Below are 19,657 nucleotides of genomic sequence, written 5' to 3'. Positions count from 1 at the left end.
AAACAGATGTCATACACAACAGATATGAACCCTCATTATATAAATCCATCGTAGAATTACTGTGGAATATTGGCTTTGAACAGAATTTTTATACAAAATGCTCTCCAATTCACAGACTGGAATTTGTATTATAATGATTTGATATTGAAATTAAAGCTGATTTACAAAGGAATTTGCAGCATCTTCAAATATTGACAAAAATCACAGTTGATAGAAATATAGCCGAAGAAATAGGAATAAAATATATAAATAAATTGAAGAACTTTTATTTTAATTGTGGTGAGAGAGAAACAAGAATGGAAGACGAATTGTGTGAGAAAAAGATTAAATGTGAAGCAGAGTCTGAAATTATTGATTTCCCTGAGGATATACAGGAAGAGAAAGGAAAGACATTCTATCAGTGTGATATCTGTAAGAAGACATTCTCTCTAAAGTGTAACTTAACTACTCACAAATGCATTCATACAGGAGAGAAACCTCATCAATGTGATATTTATAGTGAATCCTTCTCTGAAAAGCACCAGTTAACTACTCACAAACGCATTCATAGAGGAGAGAAACCATATCAGTGTGATATCTGTTATAAATCATTCTCTCAAAAGTCTAACTTAACTATTCACAAGCAAGTTCATACAGGAGAGAAACCATATCAGTGTGATATCTGTGATAAATCATTCTCTCTTAAGCATACATTAAGTTCTCACAGACGCATTCATACAGGAGAGAAATCATATCAGTGTGATATCTGTGATAAATCATTTTTACAAATAGGTAACTTAACTGCTCACATGCACGTTCATACAGGAGAGAAACCATATCAGTGTGATATCTGTTATAAATCATTCTCTCAAAAGTCTAACTTAACTACTCACAAGCATGTTCATACAGGAGAGAAACCATATCAGTGTGATATCTGTGATAAATCATTCTCTCTTAAGCATACATTAAGTTCTCACAGACGCATTCATACAGGAGAGAAACCATATCAGTGTGATATCTGTGATAAATCATTTTTACAAATAGGTAACTTAACTGCTCACATGCACGTTCATACAGGAGAGAAACCATATCAGTGTGATATCTGTTATAAATCATTCTCTCAAAAGTCTAACTTGACTATTCACAAGCACGTTCATACAGGAGAGAAACCATATCAGTGTGATATCTGTGATAAATCATTCTCTCTAAAACATACATTAAGTTCTCACAAACGCATTCATACAGGAGAGAAACCATATCAGTGTGATATATGTGATAAATCATTCTCTCAAAAGTCTAACTTAACTACTCACAAACGCATTCATACAGGAGAGAAACCATAGCAGTGTGAGATCTGCGGTAAACCATTTTCCAAATGTGGAAATTTCTGTAGGCACAAACGTATTCATACGGGAGAAAAGCCATATCACTGTAATATTTGTGGAAGATCATTCTCTGATTGTTCTAGCTTATCTACACACGAACATATTCATACAAAGGAGAAGCCATATCATTGTGACATCTGTGGTAAATCGTTTCCTGCAACCAAAATCTTAGATCTACACCAACATGCACATAGAGAGAAATTATAGGACTGTCCTATCTGTAATAAATCATTCCGTTCACCTAGTTTCATGACTAAACATAAACGTATTCACACAGGAGAGAAACCGTGCAATGTGAGTGGTAAATCATTTTCTTTGAAGCCACACTTGACTACACACACGTATTCATACTGGAGATAAACCACATCGCTGTGATATCTGCGGAATAGTCTATGCTCAAAACAGCCACTTAACTGCACACAAACGTACTCATACAGGAGAGAAACCATTCCAGTGTGACATCTGCAATAAATCGTTCCTTGCAAATGGTGAATTGACCCGTCATAAACGTTCTCATACAGGAGAGAGGCCATGTCATTGTGATGTCTGTGATAAATCATTCTTTCAAAAAGGCCACTTAAATAAACACATACGAATTCATACAAAACAGTAACGAGCTCATTATCAGAATGGAGTTTGTGATAAATGCAGTGCATGATGTAGAATATTTGTTCATGATGATCAAATGGATTTTTCCCAGTTTTTCAGACAAGAAAACATAAATTTACTCATCAAAAATTGAAAACAACACATTTACTGCATTGTGTTTATGAAAACTATCAAGATTCATTGAATGAAAAATTGTGCATGATAAAACTATAAATATATTCCCCTTTCCAAGAAGATATCACAGATATATATATATATATATATATATAATGTTCCATCTGATATATTTCTGGAAGGGAGAAGGTATACACTTGATGTATTTGACATTATGCGTAAATAACTGAGACACGTATTCTCTTCAATCTTGTTATAACATCACTTAAAATGTTAGAAATCATAGACTGGTGTCATCATCACCACCATCATCATTTGATATCTGGTTTCCAAGCTGCCTTGGATTCTGCACTCTTTGATACTCCAACTGTTTCTATATTTGATTTTACTGACTCTGAAGAACCTCTGAGGATCCTTCTTACTCATTTCCACCATTTAGACATTGTAATCATGGCTGGCTATTCATTCTAACACCAATCACTTTACACAGTGTCCTGGGACAGTAAATGGACACTTAACAAAGATCCAAAATATAGATATACAGCCTAGTCTCCATGTCTGGCAACAGATTAACATCCATTTTGCCCTCCTAGCATCGATGGATGTATCTTTTTTAGCTCTGTATGTTACCAACCATTTCCTGTCGTTTGTCATATCACGTGTGTGGTTCACGATCTGATAGCTTTAGCTTCTGGACATTTCGCTCCATATGTTACGTATTCTGGACCTTCTATACATTGTTTCATGTATCTTATGTATATTCTGCTTTAAATGTTATTATGGATGTATCCCACCAAGGGACCAGTTCTGATGTTGGTTTTCGTTTCTACAGTTTTATCATTTCTTTTATTTCTAGTATGATTCCTTCATGACTTGAGGGTTAAACTGAATGTTTATTTGCAAGTATGAATGAAACCTTAAACTTGATATAAATGCAAAATGAATGACGTAATTTCTGAATCATCATCATAGTCATCAGTGTTTTAATGTCCATTCTACAGGCTGGTATGGGTTTGATATGTCTGTTACACAAGATATCAGCACATTTTCTCAATTGTGAGGCCCAGGATCTTGGGTTCTGACCTCGTTATTCTTTGTAAATATTCTTAATTACTTGAAATTGAAATAAATCTGGTTTTGCTCTTCAATTATTCTCCTGTTATTCTAAATGTAGAACATTTAACCAAAACTTGTCCTGACACAACCATAAACTGCAGAATTCACAGACTTGATCAATGTCTGATAAAAGTTACACATTTTCCAAACTCATCTTCAAAGCTGTTTGATTTGTATTTATATGTTACGTAGAAGCACCACTGATGCTATATTCCTGGTATAGCAACTGCAGAGGAAATAACCAGCCAAAAAGAAACCCCTATACTTGGCTTTTGTGGACTTGGAGAAAGCCTTTGACAGGGTCCCCCGATCTCTTATCTGGTGGGAGATGCAGGAACTAGGGATTGATGAATTGTTAAGAAAAGTTGTACAGAAATGCCATTAGTAAGGTCAGGGTTGGCAATGAATATAGTGAAGAATTCTGGGTAGAAGTAGGGGTCTACCAAAGATCAGCACTCAGCCCCCTCTAATTCATCATAGTCTTCCAAGCAATAACAGATGAATTCAAGACAGGTTACCGCTGGGAGCTCCTCTATGCTGATGACTTAGCCTTCATAGCAGAATCATTACCAGAACTAGAGAAGAAATTTCAGGTGCAGAAGCTAGGTTTAGAATCGAAGGGCCTTAGAGTCAGTGTCGCAAAAACCAAAGTCCTAGTAAGTAGGAAGGTGAAAAAATCACAAACCCCTTCAGATTGATGGTCCTGCTGAATCTGTAGAAAAGGTGTAGGTAGAAACTCAATAAGATGTACCCAGTGTAAGCTGTGGACGCATAAGAGGTGCAGCAACATCAAAAGAAGGTTAACCAGGAAGACAGCTTTCGTGTGTGGCAGATGCACTGGGGCAGTAAACATCATATGCTCAGAAAACAGATTCCATCACATGCCAGTGAGAGAAACTAGAAGTAGTTGATAGCTTCTGCTACCTAGGTGACCAAGTCTGTAGTGGGGGTGGATGTTCTGATAGTGTAGCGGCTAGAATAAGAATAGCCTGGGCAAAGTTCAGAAAGCTCCTACCTCTATTGGTGACAAAGGACATCTCGCTCAGAGTGAAAGGTAGATTGTATGATGCATGTGTGTGAACTGCCATGCTTCACAGCAATGAAACATGGGCTGTGACTGCTGGAGATATGCATAGGCTCGAAAGAAATGAAGCTAGCATGATCAACTGGATGTGTAATGTCAATGTGCACAGATGACAGAGTGTAAGCGCCCTCAGAGAAAAGTTGGACATAAGATTTAACGAATTGACTAACTCTAAAGAAGTTATATTGAATCAGTGTGTGTGTCATTATTAGCATAATCACCCTCTTAAGTCAAGCTTTGTTTCAGCACACTAATTCACATTGAGAATCTTGCAAACCAAATACGAAAACAAAGTATATATACGTGTGTGTAAATATATATCAAACTGTTTGATCAAATGATGACAGTTACAGAGAGGGCCATTGCCCACCTGATTAGGAGGAGAATTAGTCTAGATGAGATGCAGTTTGGTTTTGTGTCAAGTAGAAGCAGCACTGATGCTATATTCTGGTAAGGCAGCTCCAGGAGAAATACATAGTCAAAGATACAGCTCTGTACTTGGCTTTTGTTGACTTGGACAAAGCTTTTGAAGGGTCCCCTGGTCACTTATCTGGTGGTCAATGCAGAAACTAGGGATAGACAAGTGGTTGGTGAGAGCAGTACAAACTATGTACAGGGATGCCATCAGTAAAGTGAGGGTTGGCAACGAGTACAGCAATGAATTCGGGTACAAGGAATTGATCAGAATGACACGTGGAAGACCAGCAGAACTGCAATTCATTGTTCCCGAAATTGAAATCCTCAACCGTGAATCAGTCATCGAGGAATCGTGAAATATCAACCAATTAGCCAAATCACAACACGAGATTCTTCAGTGGTTGTCATGGCATTGACTAATTGTGAATTTATACATGTGCAAAATGTGTAATTCGTCATGTTATCTTACAACAGTATTCATGTTGTTTAACAGGAAGTTGACTTAGGGTTAAGTGAAAATAAAAAAATTGTGGAGATTGGAAATGCCTGAGGGATAAAATGTTGCTATATTTGAGGTGGAGGTAAATGACATGGACCTCATCCCATTTCGGTTTTTTGGGGGTAGAGATTTCTACTGAAACCCACTTTTTCTACTGCGGAGATTCCGAATGTGCAAAAAAATCGGCATTTCAAAATTTTCCGAAGATGGGGGACCTTTGTAAATTTTTTTACATTAGTGTTAAAACTATGGAATTCATGTCAATCAATACCCACTCTATTCAATATTGTTTATTATTCAATTCAACAAGGAATGACAAAGGTTTATTGAAAATCCGTTTATTTGTTCTGAAGAGTGGATTGATTACATTATGTTATCGCAGTTTTGTAAGATTTGGCTGTTATTTCTAGCATGTGGATAGCCTACTTGAAGGCATGGGGGTGTACATATGGGAGAATGTACGAAAAAAAAAAAACAACAGACGAGGACAGGTGGTGTAAACAACAAAAGGATGTATTAGTTTGACGCTCGGGAATACAGAAAGTCTTTAACGTTTCGAGCTACGTTCTTCAACAGAAAGAATACGGAGAAAAAAACAAAAAAAACACGGAGAATCGTCTTAATCACCATGATTGTTTTTTTTTTTTCCACAAATAAAAATAATTACAACACACCAATGCAAGGATGGTACTAATTATTTCAGCGGTGTAAAGAAATAATAGGTACCTTCCTCACGGTGACTTTATATATATTGTGACATCTTCGTCATTGGCTCTGTATTAATATGTAAGTATTATTAACAGAAACAACATTTACATTGTATAAGTTGTGTCATTTTTCCTACTATATCTCTTTGTTTTGATGTGTTCGAAGACAGAAGAAAGAAAGTGAAGAAATTTTCCTTAAAGTAACGATGTTGTCTTAATCCTCAAACGGGTCGGCTGTCACATATGTAATAGAAGTGAGTTGAAAAACTTGCATTAGTTGATATTACTTATTGTTGTCTTAATATTTACACTGTTTTCCTTTCCAAATTCCATTTCAATTATCGTTATCCACCCAGATCTTAATATTAATACAAAAAGAAAGTCTGTATTTCTTATTGTCACTATTTACCTTTATTCCTATCATGTAGACTTAACTTTTCTCCAACATCGCTATTTTAAAGTAATTTTAATGTTGATAGTCAAAGATCGATGATAATTATCAATAGTCCAGCTGATAATTACTGCGAACAAAATTGATTTCCGATTAAAATTAAAAAACAAAAAAACAGACGTATTAAAAGTGTTATTAAAACTTTTCCAAAACTTGCGTTTAAAGAGCTAAAATGTTCCACTCCAATATATTTTTGTGTTTTATTCACAAACAGCAAATCCTGTAATCTCTATGAGACATAAAAATTCCTCATGGATAAATATACAATCTATTATGATATTTTAGAATCAAACAACAGAAATATTATGTTAAACACAAACAAATGACTAAACATCAACTTTTTACATTGAGACCTGGGTACTACTAAAGCAGCGCGACTGCGCGTTCGGGTCCGCGCTGCTTTAGTAGTACCGAGACCTGTTTTTATTTGTGATTTCGTATTTGTTTTCTCACACGTTAATATATTTGTGCTGAGCTGAGTTTTATTTAAAGTGTTACGTTGGTTTCACCATGTTGAGAAAGTGAAGAAGGTTTTCGTAACTTGCGTTTTAAGCAAGATGATTTTAATTCTCCACTTCATTGTTTATCCTGACATACCAAAGGAAAATCAATAACATATCACCATCTGTCCCTGTATGTATATGTGAATATATATATATATATATATATATATATATATATATATATATATATATATATATATATATATATATATTTACTAGCCTTGAAGCCACCGTTTGGGCAGCGTTCAAGCTAGTTCCTGCGGAGGGCACCTTTGAGGCTTTCAGCCTCACTCTCGGGACGCTTTGCGACCCTCAACCCTTGTGTATTGGACCCTAACACATTCATTGTACATGTATCTCTTGGTATTAATTATCTGATACCCCATTCCAAACTCCCTACCCAACATATACCCACACACCCATACCTAAACCCCATGTCCCATTAACTTGTTTCTGCAAATTTGCTAAGCATAGTTAGGACTTACCCTGGGATTAGGCGAGTTGCTGGTGTGAGTCTCGTTGTCTTTGAGGAGTTAACGCACATAAAAACATAATTGATACACATACACATACACACACCTGCTTCAAACTGGACTCCATCCAAGCAGCTCAATGAATATGATTCTCATCATTATCGTCTCCATCATATGATTGGGAAAAAAGTTGTAGCTATAACATCTAAATTATTTTGTGGGGAGAAAGACATGACTGGATGGGTAGACTGAGGGATAAAAATGGAGGAGAATGACAGCCTTGGTGGGAATTTATTTACAGTTCTGCTAAGGTTAGGTTTGGGATTGGGTATTCTTTACATATTGTGTGATGGACTCTCACACACATACACACACACACCTATATGTTGTCTGGCTCACCAACTCCTGTCAAGCTGTTGAAACCATGCCTCAATGGAAGACAGATATTAAATGGTTATGATGATGATATATATACATATTTACACATAGATAAGCATGCATTGATACACACACACACACATCATACACTCGTTCTTCTATAAACAAGCTGTGTATTTGTCCCAGGTGAGAAGCTGCTATCAAGTTCTCACTCTGTGTCTAACAGAACAGCTTTACTGTTGTCTTGAACGACAGGAGACTTTGGAGATGTTGAAATTTGGTAAAATATAAAAAGAGTTGGCATTTCCAGCGGTCCAAAGATGTCAATGCATGTTTTGTCAGCAAGAAGAAACACAGATGGATGAGGTCCATTGTCCTGGTAAAGGTTTATATCTACAGTTTATCAATATAGAAGAAATGTTGTAAAATGTCTACTTTTTAAGTATCCTCGATATTTTCTATTTTGTTCTCTCTTATTTCAGAATATCAGATGACATTGGCATAAAAGAATATTACTTACCTGAGATCCATCAATATTTATCATCTTTTAAAGACAAGAGAAGATGTAATACACAACAGATACGCACCCTCATTATATAAATCTATGGTAGAATTACTGTGGAATATTGGCTCTGAACAGAATTTTTATACAAAACGCTCTCAAACTTACAGACTGGAATTTGTACTATAATGATTTGATATCGAAATTAAAGCTGATTTACAAAGGAATTTGCAGCATCTTCAAATATTAACAAAAATCACAGTTGATAGAAATATAGCCAAAGAAACAGGAATAAAATATATAAATAAAGGGAAGAAGAACTTTTATATTTATTGTGGTGAGAGAGAAACAAGAATGGAAGACGAATTGTGTGAGAAAAAGATTAAATGTGAAGCAGAGTCTGAAATTATTGATTTCCCCGAGGATATACAGAAAGAGAAAGGAAAGACATTCTATCAGTGTGATATCTGTAATAAATCATTCTCTCAGAAGTCTAACTTAACTACTCATAAACGCATTCATACAGGAGAGAAACCATATCAGTGTGAGATCTGTGATAAATCATTTTGTCAGAAAGGTCACCTTATTGGTCACAAACGTATTCATACAGGAGAGAAACCATTTCACTGTGATATCTGTGGTAAATCATTTCCTCAAAGTTCTGACCTAACTACTCACATACGTACTCATACGGGAGAGAAACCATTTCACTGTGATGTCTGTGGTAAATCCTTTTGTCAGAAAGGTAGCCTCATTAGTCACAAACACATTCATACAAAAAACAAACCATATCACTGTGATATTTGTGGTAAATCATTCTCTGTAGATGGTAACCTAAATAAACACAAACGTATTCATACAGGAGAAAAACCATATCACTGTGGTGTCTGTGGTAGATTATTCTCTCAGAGTTCTAGCTTATCTAGACATGAACATATTCATACACGTGAAAGGCCATATCATTGTGATATCTGTGGTAAATCGTTTCCTGCACCAACAATTTTAAATATACACAAACGTGTTCATACAGGGAAGAAATTGTATCACTGTGGTATCTGTAGTAAATCGTTCCCTGCACCTAGTGTCTTAACTATACATAAACGTATTCACACAGGAGAGAAACCTTACGAGTGTGATATCTGTGGTAAATCATTTTCTGTGAAGCATCACTTAATGATTCATGAACGTATTCATACTGGGTATAAACCACATCGCTGTGATGTCTGTGGAAAATTATTTTACCAGAACAGCCACTTAACTGCTCACAAACGCATTCATACAGGAGAGAAACCATTCCAGTGTGATATCTGCAGTAAATCATTCCTTGAAAGTAGTGAATTAACTCGTCATAAACGTTCTCACACAGGAGAGAAGCCATATCTCTGTGAGATATGTGGAAAATCCTTCCCTCAAAAAAGCCACTTAACTAAACACTTAGGTATGCATACAAAACAGTAACGAGCTCATTATCAAAATGGAATTAGAATTTTTTATGAATTCTATAAAAGTTAACCTTTTTGCAGGACTTCATATGCTTCACCAATTTTGATTTTGGTAAATCAGTAATTGGTTCTGATAAAAACTACAATTCCAGAATCCTGCTTGTAAACTACCATATTTTACCATTTATGTTGCTGGCATCATCATAACTTTGACCTTGGAACTCTTTTATATCATTTTCTTTTAGCATTTAAAAAGAATTCAAGTAAGCATTAAGAAGTGTTTTCTATTATATATTTTAACCCTCTTGTCACCATATTCCTGTTGAGATGCTCTGTGTTTCTTTCAATAAATTTTTAATATAACAAAGAACTTAGTAAAATAACTTAGTTACTATTAAGTTAGTGTTAGGAACATAAAACTGTGACTAAGGTTTGGTGGAAGATTCTAATTCAGAACTTTTGAAAACAAGATGTTTGTATTACAGAGCTAGAGGTGATTTCAGCCAGTTTGGAATCAAAAGGGTTAAGCAAGTTGTTCAGCACTAAGCCCTTCAATATCCCCAAATTGTTTAGATCTTTCAATAGATCCATACTATAAAACATGGTACACAGTCAAAATCAGCTGATCCACTTTAGATATATCTGTAGAAGCTTATCCAGTGAAACACAATAATACTTAGATTACTTCATAGATCATGTGGAAAAATCATATTGGAAGAACTAATCAGATTGACAAATTCTAAGACCATAACCAGTGGTGTGTAACCAGCCCACTTATGTGTACCTTTCATTTATTGGACAATAAACTTTGCTCGCGAAGACCTGTTGAGGCAAGTGGAATCAAAATCAAATTTGCTGACGTGGCCAACGACAGCACCACCTGATTGGCACCCGTGCCAATGGCACATGAAAAGCACCATCCGAGCATGATCGTTGCCAGGGCTGTTGACTGGCTCTCGTGCCAATGGCATGTAAAAAGCAACATTCGAGCGTGATCGTTACCAGTGTTGCCTTTCTGGCACATGAAAAACAAGATTCAAGCGTGGTTGTTGCCAGTGCTGCCGGACTGGTTCCTGTGCAGGTGGCATGTAAAAAACACCATTTGAACATGGTTGTTGCTAGTACCGCCTGACTGGCTCTCGTGCCGGTGGCACATAAAAGCACCCACTAAACTGTCGGAGTTGTTGGCATTAGCAAGGGCATCCAGCTGTAGAAACTTTGCCAGATCAGATTAGAGCCTAGTGCAGCCTTCTGGCCCACTAGTCCTCAGTCAAACTGTCCAACCCATGTCAGCATGGAGAACAGACGTTAAACGACGATGATGATGTTGTTTTAGATACATGTGATTTATGCTCCCTATAATTGCTTTCTATAAATAGTTGATATGTTCTGTTAGAAAAGGGTCAACATTAGCCAGACAATTCTAGAAATTCCAACTAAATTTCCCTTGCAACAGGATCCAACAGTTTTATGTCTAACATGAAATAAAAGAAGACTTTATTCCACTTAAAACTTGATTGTTCACTCTAGAAATGTGCACCAATATTTTTGGTCATTCTTCGTCTCTGGGAATCAACAAATTCCTCTTTGGTTTTGTGCATTAACAGTGAAAACTACAGCTTGTTTATGACAAGAGGTACTTTCTTCCAGATGAACAAAAAGATTGCTTCTATTTTTCCATCTCCACCAAGCTGTAAAGAACATCCTTAAGCCACACTGATTTGTAGGTGACAAGTTGTCTCCAATCTATCTTAAAGAACACTAACTGCAAATATAGACACAGAATCTGACAGATACATGACAGTATAGAAACCAAATGGCAAATGATGATGATAAAATATTTATTTCTAACATAATAATTGCACAAAGATGTTACAACATGATTAATGAGAATATATTTCTCAGTTATTTACCCACAATGTCAAAAGAATTGTCTTTCTGATAATGTATAACATGGAATACATATATGTTTATTCTCCGGAGAAAGAAATGAAATGAGAGATGAGTTTGTAGATATTGGGTTTACAAAATATAGGGAATAATAACGAAAAGAGAAATAAAATGCAAGTAAAAATTAAGATGAGATCGTATGGGAGACAGGAGGACATGGAGCTATGTAAGGTGAGCAAAATGTAGTGAATATCATCAAATGGAAATATGTTGAGATACATTAATCAAGATAGTGTTTAGAAATATATGATTAATGGCATAAGGCAGCTAGATATATAAGAAAATGTATTCATAGATGATTTATAATTATTGTTAGTATATACATGGCAAAACTGACCTCGTCTGTGCTTGTGCCATGTAAAAAAGCACTCAATCCACTCTGCAGAGTGATTGGTGTTAGGAAGGATGTCCAGCTGTAAAAACGATGCCAAAACAGACTGTGAAACATGGTGCAGTCTTCTGCCTAGCCAGCTCCTGACAAACCATCTAACCCATGCCAGCACAGAAAGCAGACATTAAATGATGATATATATATATACACAATAGGCTTCATACAGTTTCCACCTGCCAAATCTACTCACATGTCTTTCGTCGGCCTGAGGTGCCACACGGTGGGATTGCACGTGGAACCATGTGGTTGGGAAGCAAGGCACGTAAAAAGCACCCACTACACTCTCAGAGTGGTTGGTGTTAGGAAGGGCATCCAGCTGTAATCTTGCCAGATCAGATTGGAGCCATAAAATTACTCAATTTTCAAATGAGAAAAAAGGTAAAAAAAAAAAAATATCTGAAAAGTTAGTATTTATTAATAATGATACTATCTTTTGTAAATAAAGATTTACTACACATTGGTGAATTTACTAAAATTACTCCATCAAAAAAATGCCAATACTCATACAATTATTAGCTTTATCAATGACAGAAAGGGAAAAATTAATTTGATTAAGAAAAAATATTTTTCAGGTTTTAGCATTTTGCTCTTAATAAAATCACTCTTCTATATGAACACAAACATGGGTATTTAAATCCCCATTTTCAGAGAATGATTTACCACAAATATCACAGGTATATGATTTCTCTCCAGTATGTATGAGTTTGTGCTTTGTTAAATAACTTCCATCAGAGAAGGATTTACCACAGATATCACAATGATATGGCTTCTCCCCTGTATGAATACGTTTGTGAGTGATCAAGTGATCATTTCGAGAGAATGATTTACCACAGATATCACAATGATATGGTTTCTCTCCTGTGTGGATACGTTTGTGTTTAGTTATAGCACTTCTTCCATCAGAGAATGATTTACCACAGATATCACAAAAATAGGGTTTCTCACCAGTATGAATACGTCTGTGTGAAGTTAAAATACCACTTTGAGAGAATGATTTACCACAAATATCACAAAGATATGGTTTCTCTCCAGTATGAATGCGTTTGTGACTAGCTAAATGACTGTTTCTTGAGAATGATTTACCACAGATATCACAGTGATATGGCTTCTCACCTATATGAATATACATGTGTGTAGTTAAGCTATTGCCATGAGAGAATGATTTACCACAGAAATCACAGTGGAATGGTTTCTCTCCTGTATGAATACGTTTGTGTTTAGTTAAATCGCTACTTCCAGAAAACGATTTACCACAAATATCACAGTGGAATGGCTTCTCTCCTGTGTGAATACGTTTGTGAGTAGTTAAGTGATTACTTAGAGAGAATGATTTACCACAAATATTACAGTGATATGGTTTCTCTCCTGTATGGATATGTTTGTGAGAAGCTAAATGGTTACCTGCAGAGAATGACTTACCACAGATATCACAATGATAAGGTTTCTCTCCTGTGTGAATACGTTTATGAGTAGTTAAGTAACCACTTCGAGAGTACGATTTACCACAGATATCACAGTGATATGGCCTCTCTCCTGTATGAATGCGTATGTGTATAGTTAACTTACTACTCCCAGTGAATGATTTACCACAGATATGACAGTGATATGGTTTCTCTCCTGTATGAATGCGTTTGTGTTTAGTTAATTGGCTCCCATCAGAGAAATATATCCCACAGATATCACACTGATATGGTTTTTCTCCTGTATGAATGTGTTTGTGATTTGTTAGGTTACGTTTCTGAGTGAATGATCTCCCACAAATATCACAATGATATGGCTTCTCTCCTGTATGAATTCGTTTGTGAGCGTTTAAATTACCTCTATGAAAGAACGATTTTCTACAGATATCACACTGATATAAATGTTTTTCTTTCTCATTGTTCATGTCATCTGGTGAACCAGGACTTTCAACTGGTAATTCATATTTAACCTTGTTCCCACACAATTCACTTTCCATAATTTTTTCTCTCTCACCACAGTCTAAAGACAGTTTTTCTTTTAGCTATATTTTATTCCTAACAAATATTCCTTCTGCTATATTCCTTCAGCTGTGATCTTTGTCAGTATTTGAAGATGCTGCAAACTTCTTTGGAATGCAAGTTTAATTAAAATACAAAACTGTTTTAAGCACATTCCAGAAAGTAGAGAAACTTTATTATTATTATTCTTAGGTCAGAGTAAATATTTCATAGCAATTCTTCAGCAGATTTATATGAAGAGGGCGATATCTGTTCTGTACGACACTTTCTTTTATTGGTTTTGAAACAGAAAATTTCTGTGTGAATGTCATCCAGTATTCTGAAATATAACAGGAATATTATTCAGATTTTTCTGTCAGATTATTTAATCACATTATTTTCAAGTAATCATGCATTATTTTGTAGCTTTGAGATTTTGATGATGTGATTGTTTTGTTTTAGAACAATGTTGTAGGGTAGATGTGAGATGCCAGATCTGGCTGGTTTGAGCATAAAACAAGAATATTCAGGCCAGTTTAGATGCTAAAGAGTTAAAATGTAGACATTCAACAGAAGACATTTTACTACATTCCTTCTATATTAATAAACTGTAGATACAAACGTATCGTCAGACCCCCAAAACCCCTTTAAAATACGGAGGTCTTGGGGTCTGACGATACGCTATGAAGTTAAACCCTTTATGAACGGGAAACCCCATAAACCAGCCTTCACCAGGAATATATATATATATATATAAATGGTGTTTTTTATTCAATTTTCTTACCAACGACAGTTTCCCCCACCCCATTAATCTATTTTCTATCGCACTCCATGTCACGTTGCTTCTTTTCAGTCGTCAAGATAGCTATCACACACACACCATCCTGCTCTCTCTTCAACACCTTAATTCCTATCTATTAGTCTTAATTTCGTAACCCCACTTTGTTTCAGAAGTCTTCCCACCTAATTGTGAAGGAACAAATGAATCTTTTATCTTTCCATGGTTGAGACAAACTTTCTGGCGTTGGTGAATAAATAAACAGAGAGGAATGTTTAGTCGTCATACCGAAGACAAGACAACCCTGCATAGTGCTGGTGCCACCGGAAAATGAACCCAACACACTCTGTAATGTAGTTGATGTTAGGAAGAGCAGTCGATCGTAAGAACCATGTCAAAAATGAGACACAAGACAACATCATCCTACCAAACTGTCCCATGTCAGCTTGGAAATCGGACGTAAAACGATGATGATGTATGCGTACGTGTGACTATGTACTTGTGTGTGTATGCATGTATGTATTTGCATCAAATACATTAAATATTATCACCCTGTAAAATAATTATAATGTAGTTTACTAATTAAAACAAATTTTACGGAAACATTTTGCTCACTACCGATAGTAGTTAAAGTTTAACGACGACCGTTTACCTTTCATTTATCTTCAGTCCTGTCTGTTTCACATAAGTCTATCATCTTACACGTACAAAGTCGGTAAGATCGCTGCTCTTTCTCTAGACATTTGGACCCACGAAGAACCATGTTAACAGATCTTACTGCAGTAAACCAAATACGAGAATCCACAATACTAGAAGTCTTAGAAAGCTTTGCACCAGAGCGATCTAATGAGCTCAGACAACCCTAACACGTCCTTGCTATTGTGCTTTGTTGTGTAAAGAGCAAAATACAAGACCATATTGAAGAAATGGTAAATACTACGAGATACTCTACCATTAAGGAAGCAATCAATACAGAGTCAGTCCAGTGCATTCAGAGCCCGAGATTAGTCCTGCAATGAGAACAGACGTCTCCGTGAAATGACTAATTGCTGAATACACCCAAGAACTGTCGGTAATAATATATAAGGTACAAGATTACTAATTCTGTTGGTGTTGACTCAGCTTTCTTCTACTGCTAAAATGTTGTTGAAATGAATACAGCAGTTTTTCGTGGACAAATATAAATATCATGGCTAAGGTTAAATAAAAATATTTGTTATATGTCTGTATATTTCTGACGTCCTACACCATCACTTTCTTTGCTAAATGATGAGCAACACCAACCTTTAGTGAATAAAATTGTCGTTTCTATGAATACGAAACTACAGAATAATGTTTCGTTCCTAACTTTATTCCGTCCAAATTAGAGACATTTCCAACAACCCACGTCTCGTCGGAAGAAGTCTTGCTTTGAATAGAATAAAGTTTAGTTAGAGTGTCCTTTCTCAAACTGATGACATCTGAAGACAAAGTAGACCAGCACATATTTAAAGACATATTGAAACTAGAGACAGACTTAGTTGTTCTGACAGTTTATTGTCAGAACTTGCGAAATAATTCTGTTGATTGCCTGCTTATTGTTTGATAAACTTCTTCTATTACTGGGACGGATCCAGTTTTAAACTGACATCGAGAGGAGCCAATTCAATAGAGATGGTTGTTGCTAATGAACCGTGGAAAGAAATCTCTACAACATTCTTTATTATGTCGATGTGGAAAATCTAAATGAAGGTTTGTTGTGAAATATAGAAGTTGTGTTGAAGCTGTCATTGTCCAGTCTGACTCGTGACAACTTGAATATATCGTGACATCTTCGTCATTGGCTCTGTATTAATATGTAAGTATTATTAATAGAAACAACATCTACATTGTATAGGTCATGTCATTCTTCCTACATATCTGTTTGTTTTGATGTATTCAAAGATAAAGGAAAGAAAGTGAAGAAGAGAAGGAATTTTCCTAAAGTAGCGATGATGTCTTAATCCCCATACGGGGATATATATGTAGTATAGTGAACTCAAAAACTTGCTTTAACTGACATTGCCTATTGTCTGAATACTTTCGTTGTTTACTCTTTAATGAACGATATATACATACATCTCCTTCAATACCACTCCCCCCCATTTCAGTTGGGGGGGGGGGCTGCAAGCTACTTGGGGATCTCACTGCTGCTGGTGCCACATAAAAACTGGTTTGCGGCGTCCAGCCATAGAAACTACGCCTAAGGAGACAGTAGAGCTTGGCACAGTCTTCTGCCTATCCATTGGTCAGTAGACTTGAGAAAATATTGTTTAGGAACAGTCGAGGGTTGGAGACAAGGAGACCAGCTAGTTGTTGAAAGTCAAGAATACCATCTGCAAGTATGGAAAAATAGACGAGGATATATAATACAATGATAATGTATCTAGAAAAGGGCTGGATGTATTGGATGAGTTCCCTTGTCGAAGTGAAGGTTTTTATCAGAAGTTTATTAACATAAAAGTAATATAGTAAAATCTGTACGTTTTAAATATTCTCCATATTTTATATTGTTTCCCTTTTATTTCAGAATATTGGATGACATTGCCATAAAAGAATTTGAGTTTACAGTATCTTCAAATCGCAACAAAAATAGAGTTGATGGAAATATAGCTGAAAATATAACAAGAAAAAGTAAAATATCTGTGATGAGAGAAGGAAAAGGATGGCAGATAAACTATGTAGAAGACAGCCTGATAGTATTCATTTTCTCAGTGATGAAAAGAAAGAGGAAGTAAAAACATGTTATCAGTGTGATGTCTGTAAAAAGACATTCTCTTGGGAAAGTAACCTAACTGTTCACAAACGAATTCATGCAGGAGAGAAACCATATCAATGTGATGTTTGTGGTGGTTCATTCACTCAAAATGGTGACTTAACTAAACACAAACATATTCATAGTAGAGATGGACCGTATCAGTGTGACATCTGTGGTAAATCATTCTCTGGAAGGATTCATTTAACTAGACACAAACACATTCATATGGGAAAGAAGCCATATCAGTGTGATGTCTGTGGAAAATCATTTTCTCAAATAGGTCACTTAAGTAGCCACAAACGTGTGCATACAGGAGAGAAACCATATCGCTGTGATATCTGTGGTAAATCAGTCTCAACAAATAGTAAATTAAATATACACAAACGTCTTCACACAGGAGACAAACCATATTCCTGTGATATCTGTGGTAAGTCATTCACTAATAGTAGTCACTTAATTTCTCACAAAAACATTCATACAGGAGAGAAGCCATATTGCTGTGATGTTTGTGGTGAATCATTCTCTCGAAATGGTGACTTAACTAAACACAAACGTGTTCATACTGGAGAGAAACCATATCACTGTGAAGTCTGTGGTAAAACATTCTCTGCCAGTAGTGCTTTAACTATACACAAACATATTCACACGGGAGAGAAACCGTATCACTGTGATATCTGTAATAAATCATTCTCCCAAATAAGTCACTTAAGTAGCCACAAACGCATGCATACAGGAGAGAAACCATATCATTGTGATATCTGTGGTAAATCATTCTCTGAAAGTAGTGTCCTAACTAAGCATAAACGTATTCACACTGGAGAAAAACCATTTCATTGTGACATTTGTGGTAAATCATTTTCTGTAAATATTAACTTAACTACTCACAAACGTATTCACACAGGAGAGAAGCCATATCACTGTGATATCTGTGGTAAATCATTATCTGTAAGTAGTCACTTAACTACTCACAAACGTCTTCATACAGGAGAGAAACCATTTCATTGTAATATATGTGGTAATTCGTTCACTAATAGTAGCCATTTAAATGCTCACAAATACATTCATACAGGAGAGAAACCATATCACTGTGATATCTGTGGTGAATCATTCTCTCGAAATGGTGACTTAACTAAACACAAGCGTGTTCATACTGGAGAGAAACCATATCACTGTGATATCTGTGATAAATCATTCTCTGATGGAAGTAACTTAATCAAACATAAACGTATTCATACAGGGGAGAAGCCATATCACTGTGAGATCTGTGGTAAATCATTCACTGGAAGTCGTCACTTAACTATTCACAAACGTCTTCATACTGGGGAAAAGCCATATTGCTGTGAGATCTGTGATAAATCATTCTCTGCAAGTAGTTACTTAACTAAACACAAACGTATTCATACAGGAGAGAAACAGCATAACTGTAATATCTGTGGTAAATCATTTCCTCAAAAATGTCATTTAACCAAACATATAACTCTTCATCATACAAAACAGTATTAATATCATAATTTGGATTGTATTAAATAAGGTACTGCTTGTAGACCATTATATTTTTGTGGATCAAATACATTTTTCCTTTTTCTTGTTGTTTTAATTGGTAATTCCATAAATATTGATACTTTTCCATGCAGTAAATTTTGTAATTCTACCAAAACACTGCTTGAATTTCCTACATGTGAAAGTATCAATATTCACAAATATTAATATTGATATTTTCCATTAGTGATACTAGTTGTTGAAGTACAGAAATTAGTAAATTACTTTTAATGATGGAACTCAAAGTAGATTAAAGCTCTGAATAAGAATGTGTAGAATACTGGGCTAAAAAAAACCCTTGGATGGGGAAAAAAGTGGAAGGCTACCTGTGATGTAAACACAAATTAATATTTTTTCATTTATAAATTCTGTTAATGAAATTCACTTTTTAACTTCTTGTTGGTAAATATTTCAATTTTATGAATAGCAAGGAGGAAGAAGACAAAATTGATTTGATGATCAAAATGTTGGTAATATACTGTATCTATGATAACAGGGTGGTAACAATACCCGAACACTTAATTTTTCTATAACTTCATCTATATCTTCATTGGCAAGGTAACTGTCCTCTGATATTTTCAATAAAATTGTTTTATTCTATCAAAA

The 19,657-nt window shown here is 35.5% G+C and overlaps 3 protein-coding genes across 5 annotated transcripts; 2 read left to right on the top strand and 1 right to left on the bottom strand.

Moving 5' to 3' along the window:
• Positions 1-149: 149 nt before the first annotated feature.
• Positions 150-19,657, top strand: LOC106879614 (uncharacterized). The gene is made up of 7 exons (XM_089339496.1): positions 150-1,321; positions 1,448-1,506; positions 3,262-3,376; positions 8,198-8,280; positions 9,905-9,922; positions 12,649-12,674; positions 17,396-19,657. Exons 1-7 carry the CDS (start codon positions 297-299, stop codon positions 19,013-19,015), a joined length of 2,946 nt encoding a protein of 981 aa, XP_089195622.1. The 5' UTR covers positions 150-296; the 3' UTR covers positions 19,016-19,657.
• On the top strand, positions 4,947-11,171 carry LOC149131460 (uncharacterized). 2 transcript variants are annotated; one of them, XM_089339257.1, is made up of 2 exons: positions 4,947-5,989; positions 8,198-11,171. In XM_089339257.1, exon 2 carries the CDS (start codon positions 8,572-8,574, stop codon positions 9,673-9,675), a length of 1,104 nt encoding a protein of 367 aa, XP_089195383.1. In that variant the 5' UTR covers positions 4,947-5,989; positions 8,198-8,571; the 3' UTR covers positions 9,676-11,171. The 2 variants fall into 2 exon arrangements, with proteins under 2 accessions (XP_089195383.1, XP_089195384.1); XM_089339258.1 differs by having other exon boundaries at positions 5,985-6,164.
• On the bottom strand, positions 11,484-15,877 carry LOC128250480 (uncharacterized). 2 transcript variants are annotated; one of them, XM_052975611.2, is made up of 2 exons: positions 15,389-15,877; positions 11,484-14,298 (listed from the first exon to the last, which is right to left on the bottom strand). In XM_052975611.2, the coding sequence occupies exon 2, from the start codon at positions 13,955-13,957 to the stop codon at positions 12,599-12,601; it is 1,359 nt and encodes a 452-aa protein (XP_052831571.1). In that variant the 5' UTR covers positions 13,958-14,298; positions 15,389-15,877; the 3' UTR covers positions 11,484-12,598. The 2 variants fall into 2 exon arrangements, with proteins under 2 accessions (XP_052831571.1, XP_089195369.1); XM_089339243.1 differs by having other exon boundaries at positions 15,689-15,783.

This window comes from Octopus bimaculoides, chromosome 21 (genome assembly GCF_046866305.1).
Source record: "Octopus bimaculoides isolate indiv1 chromosome 21, ASM4686630v1, whole genome shotgun sequence".
NCBI classification, from domain to species: Eukaryota; Metazoa; Mollusca; class Cephalopoda; order Octopoda; family Octopodidae; genus Octopus; species Octopus bimaculoides.
Note: the sequence above shows the minus strand (reverse complement) of the source record. Positions and strands in the feature narration are given on the sequence as shown.